General features: G+C 44.5%; 1 protein-coding gene and 1 pseudogene across 1 annotated transcript in view; one reads left to right on the top strand and one right to left on the bottom strand.

The window, feature by feature from the left end:
* The window catches only part of LOC121573019 (U5 small nuclear ribonucleoprotein 40 kDa protein-like), a 30,703-nt gene that overhangs the window by 957 nt on the left and 16,525 nt on the right, over nucleotides 1-13,221 (bottom strand). The window contains exon 6 of the mRNA XM_041885055.2: nucleotides 1,257-1,377. Coding sequence (XP_041740989.1) covers nucleotides 1,257-1,377 — 121 coding nt within the window. The remainder of the gene's footprint in view (nucleotides 1-1,256; nucleotides 1,378-13,221) is intronic.
* Nucleotides 5,639-9,544, top strand: LOC121570991 (annotated as a pseudogene).

Genomic DNA, 13,221 nt, shown 5'->3' with positions numbered 1-13,221 from the left:
AATGATGTGGATATATTGAAGCAACATTCTCAAGACATCAGTCAGGAAGTTAAAGCTTGGTTGCAAATGGGTCTTCCAAATGGACAATGACCCCAAGCATACTTCCAAAGTTGTGGCAAAATGGCTTAAGGACGACAAAGTCAAGGTATTGGAGTGGCCATCACAAAGCCCTGACCTCAATCCTATAGAAAATTTGTGGGCAGAACTGAAAAAGCGTGTGCGAGCAAGGAGGCCTACAAACCTGACTCAGTTACACCAGCTCTGTCAGGAGGAATGGGCCAAAATTCACCCAACTTATTGTGGAAGGCTACCCGAAACGTTTGACCCAAGTTATACAATTTAAAGGCAATGCTACCAAATACTAATTGAGTGTATGTAAACTTCTGACCCACTGGGAATGTGATGAAAGAAATAAAAGCTGAAATAAATCATTCTCTCTACTATTATTCTGACATTTCACATTCTTAAAATAAAGTGGTGATCCTAACTGACCTAAAACAGGGAATTTTTACTAGGATTAAATGTCAGGAATTGTGAAAAACTGAGTTTAAATGTATTTGGCTAAGGTGTATATAAACTTCCGACTTCAACTGTATGTATTCTTATTTCCATTCCTTGCTTAGATTTGTGTGTATTGGGTATAAGTTGTGAAATAGTTAGATATTACTTGTTAGATATTACTGAACTGTCAGAGCTAGAAGCACAAGCATTTTGCTACACCCGAAATAACATCTGCTAAACACGTGTATGTGACAAATAACATTTGATTTGACTGATGGTTGCTGATAATGGGCCTCTGTAAGCCTATGTAGATATTCCATTCAAAATCAGCCATTTCCAGCTACAATTGCCATTTACAACATTAACAATGTCTACACTGTATTTCTGATCAATTTGATGTTATTTTTAATGGACAAAAAAATGATTTTCTTTCGAAAACAAGGACATTTCTAAGTGAAGCTAAACTTTTTGAACTGTAGTGTAAATGTTGAGCGGCTTCACTGCAGGTAGATTGTATTTTTTAATATTCAATAAAAAAACATTAAATAAATATATAATATACTCCATTTAGCAGACACTTTTATCCAAAGCGACTTACAGTCATGGGTGCATACATTTCTCGTATAGGTGCCCCCAGCGAGAATCCAACCCACGACCCTTGGCATTATGAACGCCATACCCTAAGCAACCGAGCCACATTGGACAACACTCAAGTACTGAAAACCACACACAATCTTGCTCGTTCACACACTGACCTGTGTTGTCCATGGAGTTGGAGAGGAGGTAGGATCCCTCTGAGCTGAGGCAGAGTCCAGTCAGAGAATCACCATGACCATGCATACTGTAGATCATCTTATTCTGCCTCAGGTCCCACACCTGCACTCACAGAGAGAGAGAGAGAGCGAGAGAGAGAGAGAGGAAGTAAGTTATTCACTGTCTGACGGTGCGACAGTCTAGTAGGATCTGGTCTCTCTTTTCACGCATCATTCTGAAGGTACGTACGGGGACGTAACCTAATGTAAAATGGAGTAACACACGAGAGCTCACTGGCACACAGACTAACACACAGAAATAGATTGATGGGGGGAGAGAGAGAGGGAGATAGGGGAGAGAGAGCGAATCAGTGCAATACCACAAAGATGAGAGTGGGGGGTAAAATATGTACACAAGAAAATGTGTGAGTGAGCAGGGGCATTATTTGAGGGTGGAGGGATAGTGGGCATTCTTTAATGACCTGAAACAGCTTTTCCCTGCAATCCATATTCATTATGCCTAATTCTATGTCAAAAATATGTATATTTTTCTGGATAGGTTATCTAAGCATACCTCTTTACCTGTTCAATTGTCATTTTAATAAAATGATGCACATTTATTCTTTAAGAACTTTTATACCTGAGGAGCTTAGTACAACTTCCACACTGGTATACACTATCATAACCCAATAATTAAAAACATTTAAGTATTTTTCTTAAGTCTAGCAACTTTGCCAACAGTCATGCCAGCTAAGATCCTTAGATAAGCTACTCTAACTAGATTTACAGCCTGAAATGGCTTGGTAGCTAGTTATGAGGTTGGGAACCTATCTCGCTGGCTAGCTAAAACCAACTTCATAAAATTGCTAGGTGGTTATATTAAAAGAGAGGGGCGTCCAGTCAGCTTGCCCTCTCCGCAAAATATCATTTAAATAAAAAAACTGGACAAATCTGAGGGGGCGCGTGCCCTTGTGCCCCCTATGGGCATCCCAAACCACCCCCTCTCCCCTACCAACTTGCTCGGTGGACCCTCCGTTGTCACGTTGCTGATGAAACTCAGAGGGTGACTTCCAGAGAGTGGCGGGATCACTAAACCCATCGACTTCGGGACACACTACTGACTTCAATGATCTAATTCATGTTCCACTTGTAAATAATGCAATGCAGAGGGGAAGGGGGTAAAATTTGGGATTCAGCCAATAACTAAGAAATAGACTCAATGTGATGGAGAGAGAGAGACAGAGAGAGAGAGAGAGACAGAGAGAGAGAGCGAGACAGAGCGAGAGACAGACAGCGAGAGACAGACAGCGAGAGACAGACAGAGCGCGAGACACAGAGACAGAGCGAGAGACAGACAGCGAGAGACAGACAGCGAGAGACAGAGACACAGCGAGAGAGAGAGACAGAGACACAGCGAGCGAGAGACAGAGGGAGAGAGAGACAGAGGGAGAGGGGGTACTTATTGTTATCTCAGGGAATTAGACCAAAGTTCTTCATTGGTACAAAATATATAGAGTACTGCACACACTACAATTACTGAGGTTTAAAAATAAGCTCAACTGGACACCTAAATGAGGCAGTGAACGAACTGAGAGAAAGCACGCAGGGCATTCTACGTTACTAAAAAACAAATTCAAATTGAAATACCTATTAAAATTAGGCTAAAACTAATTGAATGTGTCATTGAACCAATTGCACTTTATGGCAGTGAGGTGTGGGGTCCACTTACAAAACAAGATTTCACCCAACGGGACAAACACCCCATTGAAACCCTACATGCAGAGTTCTGTAAGATTCTCCTACATGTCCAAAGGAAAACTACAAACAATGCATGCAGGGCAGAATTAGGCCAATTTCCACTAATAAAAAAAAGAGCAATTAAGTTTTGGAAACATCTAAAATACAGTGACCCCCTCTAATATCATACCCAAGCCCTGCAATGCCAAGAGCTGAGCAAAGAAAAGAGTCCCCTCATCCAGCTGGTCCTGGGGCTGAGTTCACGAACCTGTTCTACTAATACACTGAAGCCTCAGGACCAGAACATCCAATCAATCAGAATAAACCAAATTACAACACAGTCAAACCAAAACTACATTATCTATTGGGAAGCACACGCACAAAGCAAAATACAGTGCTATCTGGCCCTAAATCGACAGTACACCATGGCAAACTATTTGACCATGATCACTGATCAAAACCTTAGAGAAACCTTGACAAAGTACAGGCTCAGTGAGCACAGCCTTGCCTTTGAGAAGGGTAGACAGAGGAAAGGCTGTGCAACCACTGCACCACAGCAGAACCTGAGACAGAGCTGCATTTCCTGACAAAATGTAAAAAAAAATATAAAACAGTGTCATTTCCCCAAATTTGAAACAGTTTTTCAAGGTTTCAAAGACCTCTGATGAGAATAGGCTACCCTTCCTGTTGGGGGAGGACTCAGGCTACCCGTCCTGTTGGGGGAGGACTTAGAGAGCTGTGGGTTGGCAGCTCACTACATTGCTGCCTGCCATAAGATGAGGGACAGTGTCTGACAGACCAACAAACTGTCCTCTATATTGTTATTGTTCAATGGTTATTGTTGTTGCTGTTGTCCCATTGACAACATTGATTATTATTAATATTAATAATTATGTTAATATTGTAAATCTCCAAAGTAATCTTTGGCAATATGTACATTGTTACATCATGCCAATAAAGTACATTCGATTGAGAGAGAGAGAGAGAGAGAGAGAGAGAGAGAGACCGAGACAGCGAGAGAGAGACAGCGACAGAGACATAGAGAGCTAGAGAGAGAGCTAGACATAGAGAGAGAGCGAGACATAGAGACAGAGCGAGACAGAGCTAGACAGAGCGAGACAGAGACAGAGCGAGACAGCGAGACAGAGCGAGACCCAGAGACAGAGACAACAGATGGCAGGAGGAAGACAGGGAGAAAGGGATAGGTGACAGATGGCAGGAGGAAGAGAGGAGAGGGAGAAAGGGATAGGTGACAGATGGCAGGAGGAAGAGAGGAGAGGGAGAAAGGGATAGGTGACAGATGGCAGGAGGATGACAGGGAGAAAGGGATAGGTGACAGATGGCAGGAGGATGACAGGGAGAAAGGGATAGGTGACAGGAGGATGACAGGGAGAAAGGGATAGGTGACAGGAGGATGACAGGGAGAAAGGGATAGGTGACAGATGGCAGGAGGATGACAGGGAGAAAGGGATAGGTGACAGATGGCAGGAGGATGACAGGGAGAAAGGGATAGGTGACAGGAGGATGACAGGGAGAAAGGGATAGGTGACAGATGGCAGGAGGATGACAGGGAGAAAGGGATAGGTGACAGATGGCAGGAGGATGACAGGGAGAAAGGGATAGGTGACAGATGGCAGGAGGATGACAGGGAGAAAGGGATAGGTGACAGATGGCAGGAGGATGACAGGGAGAAAGGGATAGGTGACAGATGGCAGGAGGATGACAGGGAGAAAGGGATAGGTGACAGATGGCAGGAGGATGACAGGGAGAAAGGGATAGGTGACAGATGGCAGGAGGAAGACAGGGAGAAAGGGATAGGTGACAGATGGCAGGAGGAAGAGAGGAGAGGGAGAAAGGGATAGGTGACAGATGGCAGGAGGAAGAGAGGAGATGTGCCTGTAACCATGGAAAGACTGCTTGGTTCTGCATGTAGAGAGGCATCTCGTCTACCTCCATTTCTCCTTCTGCACATGGTTAAAGTTACATAGATGTGGAGACTAATGTGTTCACAGACAAGAGACATCGCTCTACCGCTCATCCCTCTCCTTTCTGTAAATAAACTAAGGGTCACCATCTGAGTCTAGAATCTAGAGTTTTGTGTTTTTTTGTTTAAAACAACTCATTCACCGACTCAATGATTTGAATTCCATTTCGTTTTCCTAGAGATAAAGCCAATATTCTACATAGTTTAGCACAGAAAAGATGGTCATGAACTACAATGACCATAATCCATTGCGCGCCTACTTGTCCGGTCTGTGTGGGGGCAAACACGGACACTGAAAAAAGAAAACTAGAAGAACGTGCGATCGAGAGGGATGTAGAGCCCTTGCTTCACGAGGCGTCTCTACCTGAAAATACATGAACTAAGTCAGGGCTTCCTAAACCGTTTCACTCAGCTCCTCCATCCAGCATTGGGAAACATCACGCACCTCCCTGCGCACGCACCACGTCTAGCTCTATGGGCACAAGCACTGTTTCACGACACAAACTGTTCACACCCCTCTTGTTGGTGCAGAGAAAATTGTGCCGTTTTAAAGCGCATTTTCTTGCAATTCTATACATTTTGCCATTTCTAATGTTTATTCATGTGATATTTGAGTGACTCAAACATGACAACAAAATCTATTGGCTGAAAAACGTTAGCCGACATGGGCCAGATGATCCGGACAAGTTATAAACAGCTCTCTAAGGTATACAATGACTGACAAGACAAGAGGAAAACTGATGAGTCACTACCCAATTTAGGAATGTCTCTAAATTGAAAGCCGGACTGAGTTCCCGCGCCGAGCCCCCGCCAGTTTGGGAACCACTGATCTAAGTGATTGATAGTTGGTATTCAGCAGTCATAAAAGTATGCCTTATTTACTTTGAAGAACTACTAAAATAGTGATTTAGTCAGACAGCACAGGCAGCACCTCTATAGAGATGAGATGATGACTAGGAATTAAATAATAACGCAGTCAAATTAAACTAATGTAATATACACATCAACTGAAATATTTTATTGAAGTAAAGTAATGTGAATAACTGCTGGTTAATAAGTGATAAGCAGTAATGGGCAGTCACTACCGTCATGGGACTTTTAATTAATTGTTTTATTCTGTGTTGTTACAGCGTTCAACCCACATAATGCATAAATCGACACCCGTGATTATTTTTGAAAGAATCTAACCGAAACCGACATCAAAAAAGCACTAATCCCTCAGCACTACTAGAATCTTTTGTAAACCTTCTCAGAAAGAACCCTGGCAGGACTGATACATCACCTGACACTCACAGATGTTCTGATTGGGCCAACCAGGCCTCATGAAACTCAGCTTCAATTAATTACAATGAGAATAAAGAATAAGGGGACTAAAACAGTAAACTGGAGGTCCCATTCAAAACTAACAAACCATTAATCAAATTACAAATGAAACAAGCTGATATCAAAACAAAGACAATCAGAGTACACCGTGTGCAACTGTGGAACCGTCGGACTGTGACAGTGTTGAAATAACTGAACAGTCCATCCTCTCTGAAGTGGAAGGGAGGTTTTTTGGAAGGACAAAAAGCTTTGCCGTTTATGAAGTAGTAATGGTTTCAAAAAAGCGATATGTCAGCACCCTAACCTTGCTGATGCAAGCAGACTAATAAAATTATGAAAATGTAGCACATATTTCTAACAATATTTTTTTTAAATCAAAAAAGACCTCCAAGGACACATGCAGCAATATACACAGAGTATACAAAACATTAAGAACACCTATTTCCATGACTGACCATGTGAACCCAGGTGTAAGCTATGATCCCTTATTGATGTCACTTGTTAAATCCACTTCAATCAGTGTAGATGAAGGAGGAGACCGATTAAAGAAGGATTTTTAAACCTTGAGACATGGATTGTGTATGTGTGCCATTCAGAGGGTGAATGGGCAAGACAAACATTTTAAGTGCCTTTGAACAGGGTATGGAAGTAGGTGCCAGGCGTACCGGTTTGTGTCAAGAACTGCAACGCTGCTGGGTTTTTCACGGTCAACAGTTTCCCTTGTGTATCAAGAATGGTCCACCACCCAAAAGACATCCAGACAAATTGACACAACATGGGCCAGCATCCCTGTGGAACACTTTGGACACCTTGTAGAGTCCATGGCCCGACGAATTGAGGCTGTTCTGAGGGAAAAGGGGGGGCTTTTTTGCCGACATTTACTGACACTGGACATATTCAACGGGTGTTGAGCGTTCGTAAATTCATCAGTTATTCTGCGCTCTGGCACACTCAGGCGAGAGTGCTCTGAAATCGGAGTAGATAGCCAGAGTGAATTTACGAACGCACCCTCATTGCACATACTCTTTATGACAAAAGGGTCTGTGACATATGGGGGTTCCAGAATCACACTTGTTGATATCTCGTGCTGGAACACTGATAGAATACATTTGGTAATGACTAATTATTACACTCCACTTTATGAAATGTGTTAGAATCCTGAGACTATAATCTAATAGTGTGTGTGTGTGTGTGTGTGTGTATGACCAGTAAAGATTGACATTGTGTTACTATTTAGCAATTTGAGTAGGAGTTAGACCAGACAACAAAGGACAAGGAGAACTGGCTACAGACAACTGAGAACCCAAGATAAAGGGGCCTCCCAATTTAGGGAGGAGAGAAACGGTTCGGCTTGGAAGAGTGCGTGTGTGTGTGTGTGTGTGTGTGTGTGTGACCTGATGGTCAGGAGAGCAGTTTTCCAGTGGAAAACTACAGCCCGCCTAAAGAGGGGTGGGATTTTTCCTCTGACGTGTGCGTATAAAAAATATTGTACGATCATTTTGTTTCAGAGCGCTCTCATGAATAAATATGCTGACCATTGCAGGATTGAGTCTTTGTTTAATTTATTTCAACTAAGAGATTTACAACCTTTTGGGAATTATTCGGCTTCAACCATTGAGATAACAGAATTCTCGTGACAAACACTCATTTGGCTCGCATGCAAGGTATCTATCAAACTACTCTACTGAGAAGATATCAGCATGTCAAATGTGTTAAACCTTGTCTTCAAACATCGACCCAAGGGCACCTCTGGCCTCCTTGTGGGTGATTTCCATATTGCACACCAACGAGCATACGCTGTTCCGGAAATTCAGTCCATAAGCACCAGTCCACTCAATTAAGGTCTGCAGGGACCAGAAAACCCAATGATCATTGGGATACGCCTACATATAAACTTTTACCATCAAAAGGATGCACAGTCTGCCTTGGACAATCTGAAAATGGGAAAGAATCAACGGAAGACCAATGCGAATCATGAGGAATCAACGACATCCGTCACTGAGGAAGAGAGGCGTTGAGAATATTGATAAGTCTATCAGCCAAGCACCAGAGGTCATGTTTTACGTGTTCTGAGATATTTCGGTCCTCCAAGACTGTTTGTGGGTATGATTATGGTCACGACACAACCCAGGACGCTGCAGGACGAGCCAAGATATTGAAATGGTAAGAAGTTGGCTGAAGAAAGAGTGACTATCGAACCCTTCAAATCTCATGAACAGCGAGAGGCTGAATTTGGATCCAGGACAAAATAGTTCACCAATCACCAATGTGCACATCAAGAACATTGGCGACAACCTGCAATAATTTTTGTCAAAGTATGGTGGGTTTCTGCCAGATGTGTCTAGTGTAGCCTACTGGTATGTGATCTTGTGTTTCGTGCCGGTTTAGTCGGCCTTATTATTGAGTTGAGGATGATTCTGTCCACGTCAGGTCCAGAGAGTCAGGGTCATGATTGATCACAGCAGGACGGCCAGAAGATTCGGCTTCCTCAGTTTAAAGAGGCCTGAAGATGCACAGAAGGTGAGAGAGAGAGATCCCATCCATTATTGTCACTGTCTAGATGTGTTATAGAGCTCAGAGTCTAGGAGCCCAATGTCACTGTAGTGCATCTGACCTCCTCAGGCTGTGGATCAGATGAATGGTAAGGAGGTGAACAGGCTGTGGATCCATGTTGGCAGAAGAAATACGAGCGCCAGACGGTGTTGAAACGCAGGTCCACAGAGTCAACCCTGTACGTAAAGAATCTGGATGATAGCTAGGACGATCGTTGTCTCCAGAATGATTTGCCGCTTCGGAACCATCATTAGCGCCAAGGTGATGACGGAGTGCCGCCGAAACAAAGGTTTTAGATTTGTGGCCTTCTCCTCCGCTGAGGACGCCACCAGGGCTTTGAGGGACATGAACGGCCACATTGTGACCAATAAGCTGCTATTAGTGGCTCCAACAGCACGAGTATCTGAAGAACCGCCACCTGCAGCGGATTGCTAGCGTCATGGCCTCGCCCAACCCAGTTTTCAACCTCAACCAGCCTGAACCTGCCATTCAACAAGCCTTGAACCCTCCTGTGCTCAACACCCACCAGCTGACTGGTCCAGAATATACCAGTCATGCATCCATGCATCATGAGCGCCTCGTCCTCACAGGTGTCTCACAGGATGATCCCTCAAGACTATGGGTGAGTATATCTGAGGAAGCCGAATCTTCTGGCCGTCCCGCTGTGATCAACCATGACCCTGACTCAATATAATGGCGCCGGAGAAGATGGCTGCTGTTTTACAGGCTCCTAACCAATTGCGCTATTTTGTGTGTTTTTTCGCGATATTTGTAATTATTATTATTTTTTTAAACTTATTTTGTACATAATGTTTCTGTCTCTTATGACCGAAAAGAGCTTCTGGATATCAGAACAGCGATTACTCACCTCGAACTGGACAAATGTTTTTCTTTAACGAGTCGGACGCGAAGGATTGTTAGATACACTGCACTGTTGGAGCTAGAAACACAAGAATTTCGCTACACCCACAATAACATCTGCTAAAAATGTGTATGTGACAAATAAAATTTGATTTGAATAAACTGGATGAGCTCCATTCAAGACAATCCTACCAACGGGACATTAAAAACTGTAATATCTTATGTTTCACCGAGTCGTAGCTGAACGACGACATGGATAATATACAGTTGGCTGATTTTTCCCGTGCATCGGCAAGACAGAACAGCTGCCTCCGGTAAGACAAGGGGTGGCGATCTGTGTCTATTTGTCAAAAACAGTTGGTGCGCAAAATCAAATATGAAGGTTTTACTCTCCTGAGGTAGAGTATCTCATGATAAGCTGTAAACCACACTATTTACCAAGAGAGTTTTCATCTATATATTTCGTAGCTGTCTATTTACCACCACAAACCGATGCTGGCACTAAGACTACACTCAACGAGCTGTATGAAGCCATAAGCAAACAGGAAAATGCTCATCCAGAGGCGGCACTCCTAGTGGCCGGGGACTTTAGTGCAGGGAAACTTAAATCCGTTCTACCTAATTTCTACCAGCATGTTAAATGTGCAACCAGAGGGAAAAAACTCTAGACCACCTTTGCTCCACACACAGAGACGGGTACAAAGCTCTCCCTCACCCTCCATTTAGAAATACTGACCATAATTATATCCTCCTGATTCCTGCTTACAAGCAAAAACTAAAGCAGGAAGTACCAGTGACTCGTTCAATATGGAATGGTCAGATGAAGCGGATCCTAAGCTACAGGACTGTTTTGCTAGCACTGACTGGAGTATGTTCCGGGACTCATCCGATGGCATTGAGGAGTATACCACATCAGTCACTGGCTTCATAAATAAGTGCATCGATGACATTGTCCCCACAGTGACCGTACGTACATACCCCAAACAAAAGCCATGGATTACAGGCATCATCTGTCCTGAGCTAAAGGGTGGAGCTGCCGCTTTCAAGGACCGGGACTCTAACCCGGACTCTTATAAGAAATCCCGCTATGCCCTCCGACGAACCATCAAACAGGCAAAGCGTCAATACAGGACTAAGATTGAATCCTCCTACACTGGCTCCGACGCTCGTCGGATGTGGCAGGGCTTGCAAACTGTTACGGACTACAAAGGAAAGCCCAGCAACAAGCTGCCCAGTGACACAAGCCTACCAGACGAGCTAAATTACTTCTATGTGCTTCGAGGCAAGCAACACTGAAGCATGCATGAGAGCACCAGATGTTCCGGACGACAGTGTGATCATGCTCGCCGTAGCTGATGTGAGTAAGACTTTTAAACAGGTCAACATTCAGAAGGCCGCAGGGCCAGACGGATTACCAGGACGTGTACTCCGAGCATGCGCTGAAAAACTGGCAAGTGTCTTCACTGACATTTTCAACATGTCCCTGGCAGAATCTGTAATACCTACATGTTTCAAGCAGACCACCAGTCCCTGTGCCCAAGAATACCAAGGTAATCTGCCTAAATGACTACCGACCCGTAGCACTCACGTCTGTCGCCATGAAGTGCTTTGAAAGGCAGGTCATGGCTCACAACACAATCATCCTAGAAACCCTAGACCCACTCCAATTTGCACACCGCCCCAACAGATCCACAGATGACGCAATCTCTAATGCCCTCAACACTACCCTTTCCCACCTGGACGAAAGGAACACCTACGTGAGAATGCTATTCATTGACTACAGCTCAGCGTTCAACACCATAGTGCCCTCAAAGCTCATCACTAAGCTAAGGACCCTGAGACTAAACACCTCCCTCTGCAACTGGATCCTGGACTTCCTGACGGGCTGCCCCCAGGGGGTAAGGGTAGGCAACAACATCTGCCACGCTGATCCTCAACACGGGGGCCCCTCAGGGGTGTGTACTTAGTCCTCTCCTGTACTCTCTGTTAACCCATGACTGCGTAGCCAAGCACGACTCAAACACCATCATTAAGTTTGCTGACAACACAACGGTGGTAGGCCTGATCACCGACAACGATGAGACAGCCTATAGGGAGGAGGACAGAGACCTGGCCGTGTGGTGCCAGGACAACAACCTCTCCCTCAACATGATCAAGGCAAAGGAGATGATTGTGGACTACAGGAAAAGGAGGGCCAAGCACGCTCCCTTCTCATTGACAGGACTGTAGTGGAGCAGGTAGAGAGCTTGAAGTTCCTTGGTGTAAACATCACCAACAAATGATAATGGTCCAAACACACCAAGACAGTCGTGAAGAGGGCATGAAAACGCCTATTCCCCCCTCAGGAGACTGAAAAGATTTGGCATGGGTCCTAAGATCCTCAAAAAGTTATCCAACTGGACCATCGACAGCATCCTGACTGGTTGCATCACCGCCTGGTATGGCAACTGCTCGGCCTCCAACCGCAAGGCGCTACAGAGGGTAGTTCGTGTCAGAGGAAGGCCCTAAAAATTGCCCAAGACTCAAGCCACCCTAGTCATACAGTGCATTCGGAAAGTATTCCGACCCTTGACTTTTTCCACAGTTACGTTACAGCGTGTTCTAAAATGGATTAAATTACTTTTTTTCCTCATCAATCTACACACAATACCACATAATTCCAAAGCAAAAACATGTTCAGAAATGTTAGCTAATTTTTTAAAACATAACTTATTTACATAAGTATTCAGACTCTTTGGTATGAGACTCGAAATTGAGCTCAGGTGCATCCTGTTTCCATTGATCATCCTTGAGATGTTTCTACAACTTGATTGGAGTCCACCTGCGGTAAATTCAATTGATTGGATATGATTTGGAAAGGCACACACCTATCTATATAAGGTCCCACAGTTGACAGTTCATGTCAGAGCAAAAACCAAGCCATGAGGTGGAAGGAATTGTCCGTAGAGCTCCGAGACAAGATTATGTCGAGGCACAGATCTGGGGAAGGGCAGCAAAAAATGTCTGCAGCGTTGAAGGTCCCCAAGAACACAGTGACCTCCATCATTCTTAAATGGAAGAAGTTTGGAACCACCAAGAATCTTCCTAGAGCTGGCAATCGGGGGAGAAGGGCCTTGATCAGGGAGGTGACCAAGAACCCGATGGTTATTTTGACATGGCTCCAGAGTTTCTCTGTGAAGATGGGAGAATCTTCCTGAAGGACAACCATCTCTGCAGCACTCCACCAATTAGGCCTTCATGGTAGAGTGGCCAGACGGAAGCCACTCCTCAGTAAAAGGCACGTGACAGCCCGCTTGGAGTTTGCCAAAAGACACCTAAAGGACTCTCAGACCATGAGAAACAAGATTCTTTGGTCTGACGAAACCAAGATTAAACTCTTTGGCCTGAATGCCAAGCGTCACGTCTGGAGGAAACCTGGCACCATCCCTACGGTGAAGCATGGTGGTGGCAGCATCATGCTGTGGGGATGTTTTTCAGCGACAGGGACTGGGAGACTAGTCAGGATCGAGG

This window comes from Coregonus clupeaformis, chromosome 8, assembly GCF_020615455.1.
Source record: "Coregonus clupeaformis isolate EN_2021a chromosome 8, ASM2061545v1, whole genome shotgun sequence".
NCBI classification, from domain to species: Eukaryota; Metazoa; Chordata; class Actinopteri; order Salmoniformes; family Salmonidae; genus Coregonus; species Coregonus clupeaformis.
Note: the sequence above shows the minus strand (reverse complement) of the source record. Positions and strands in the feature narration are given on the sequence as shown.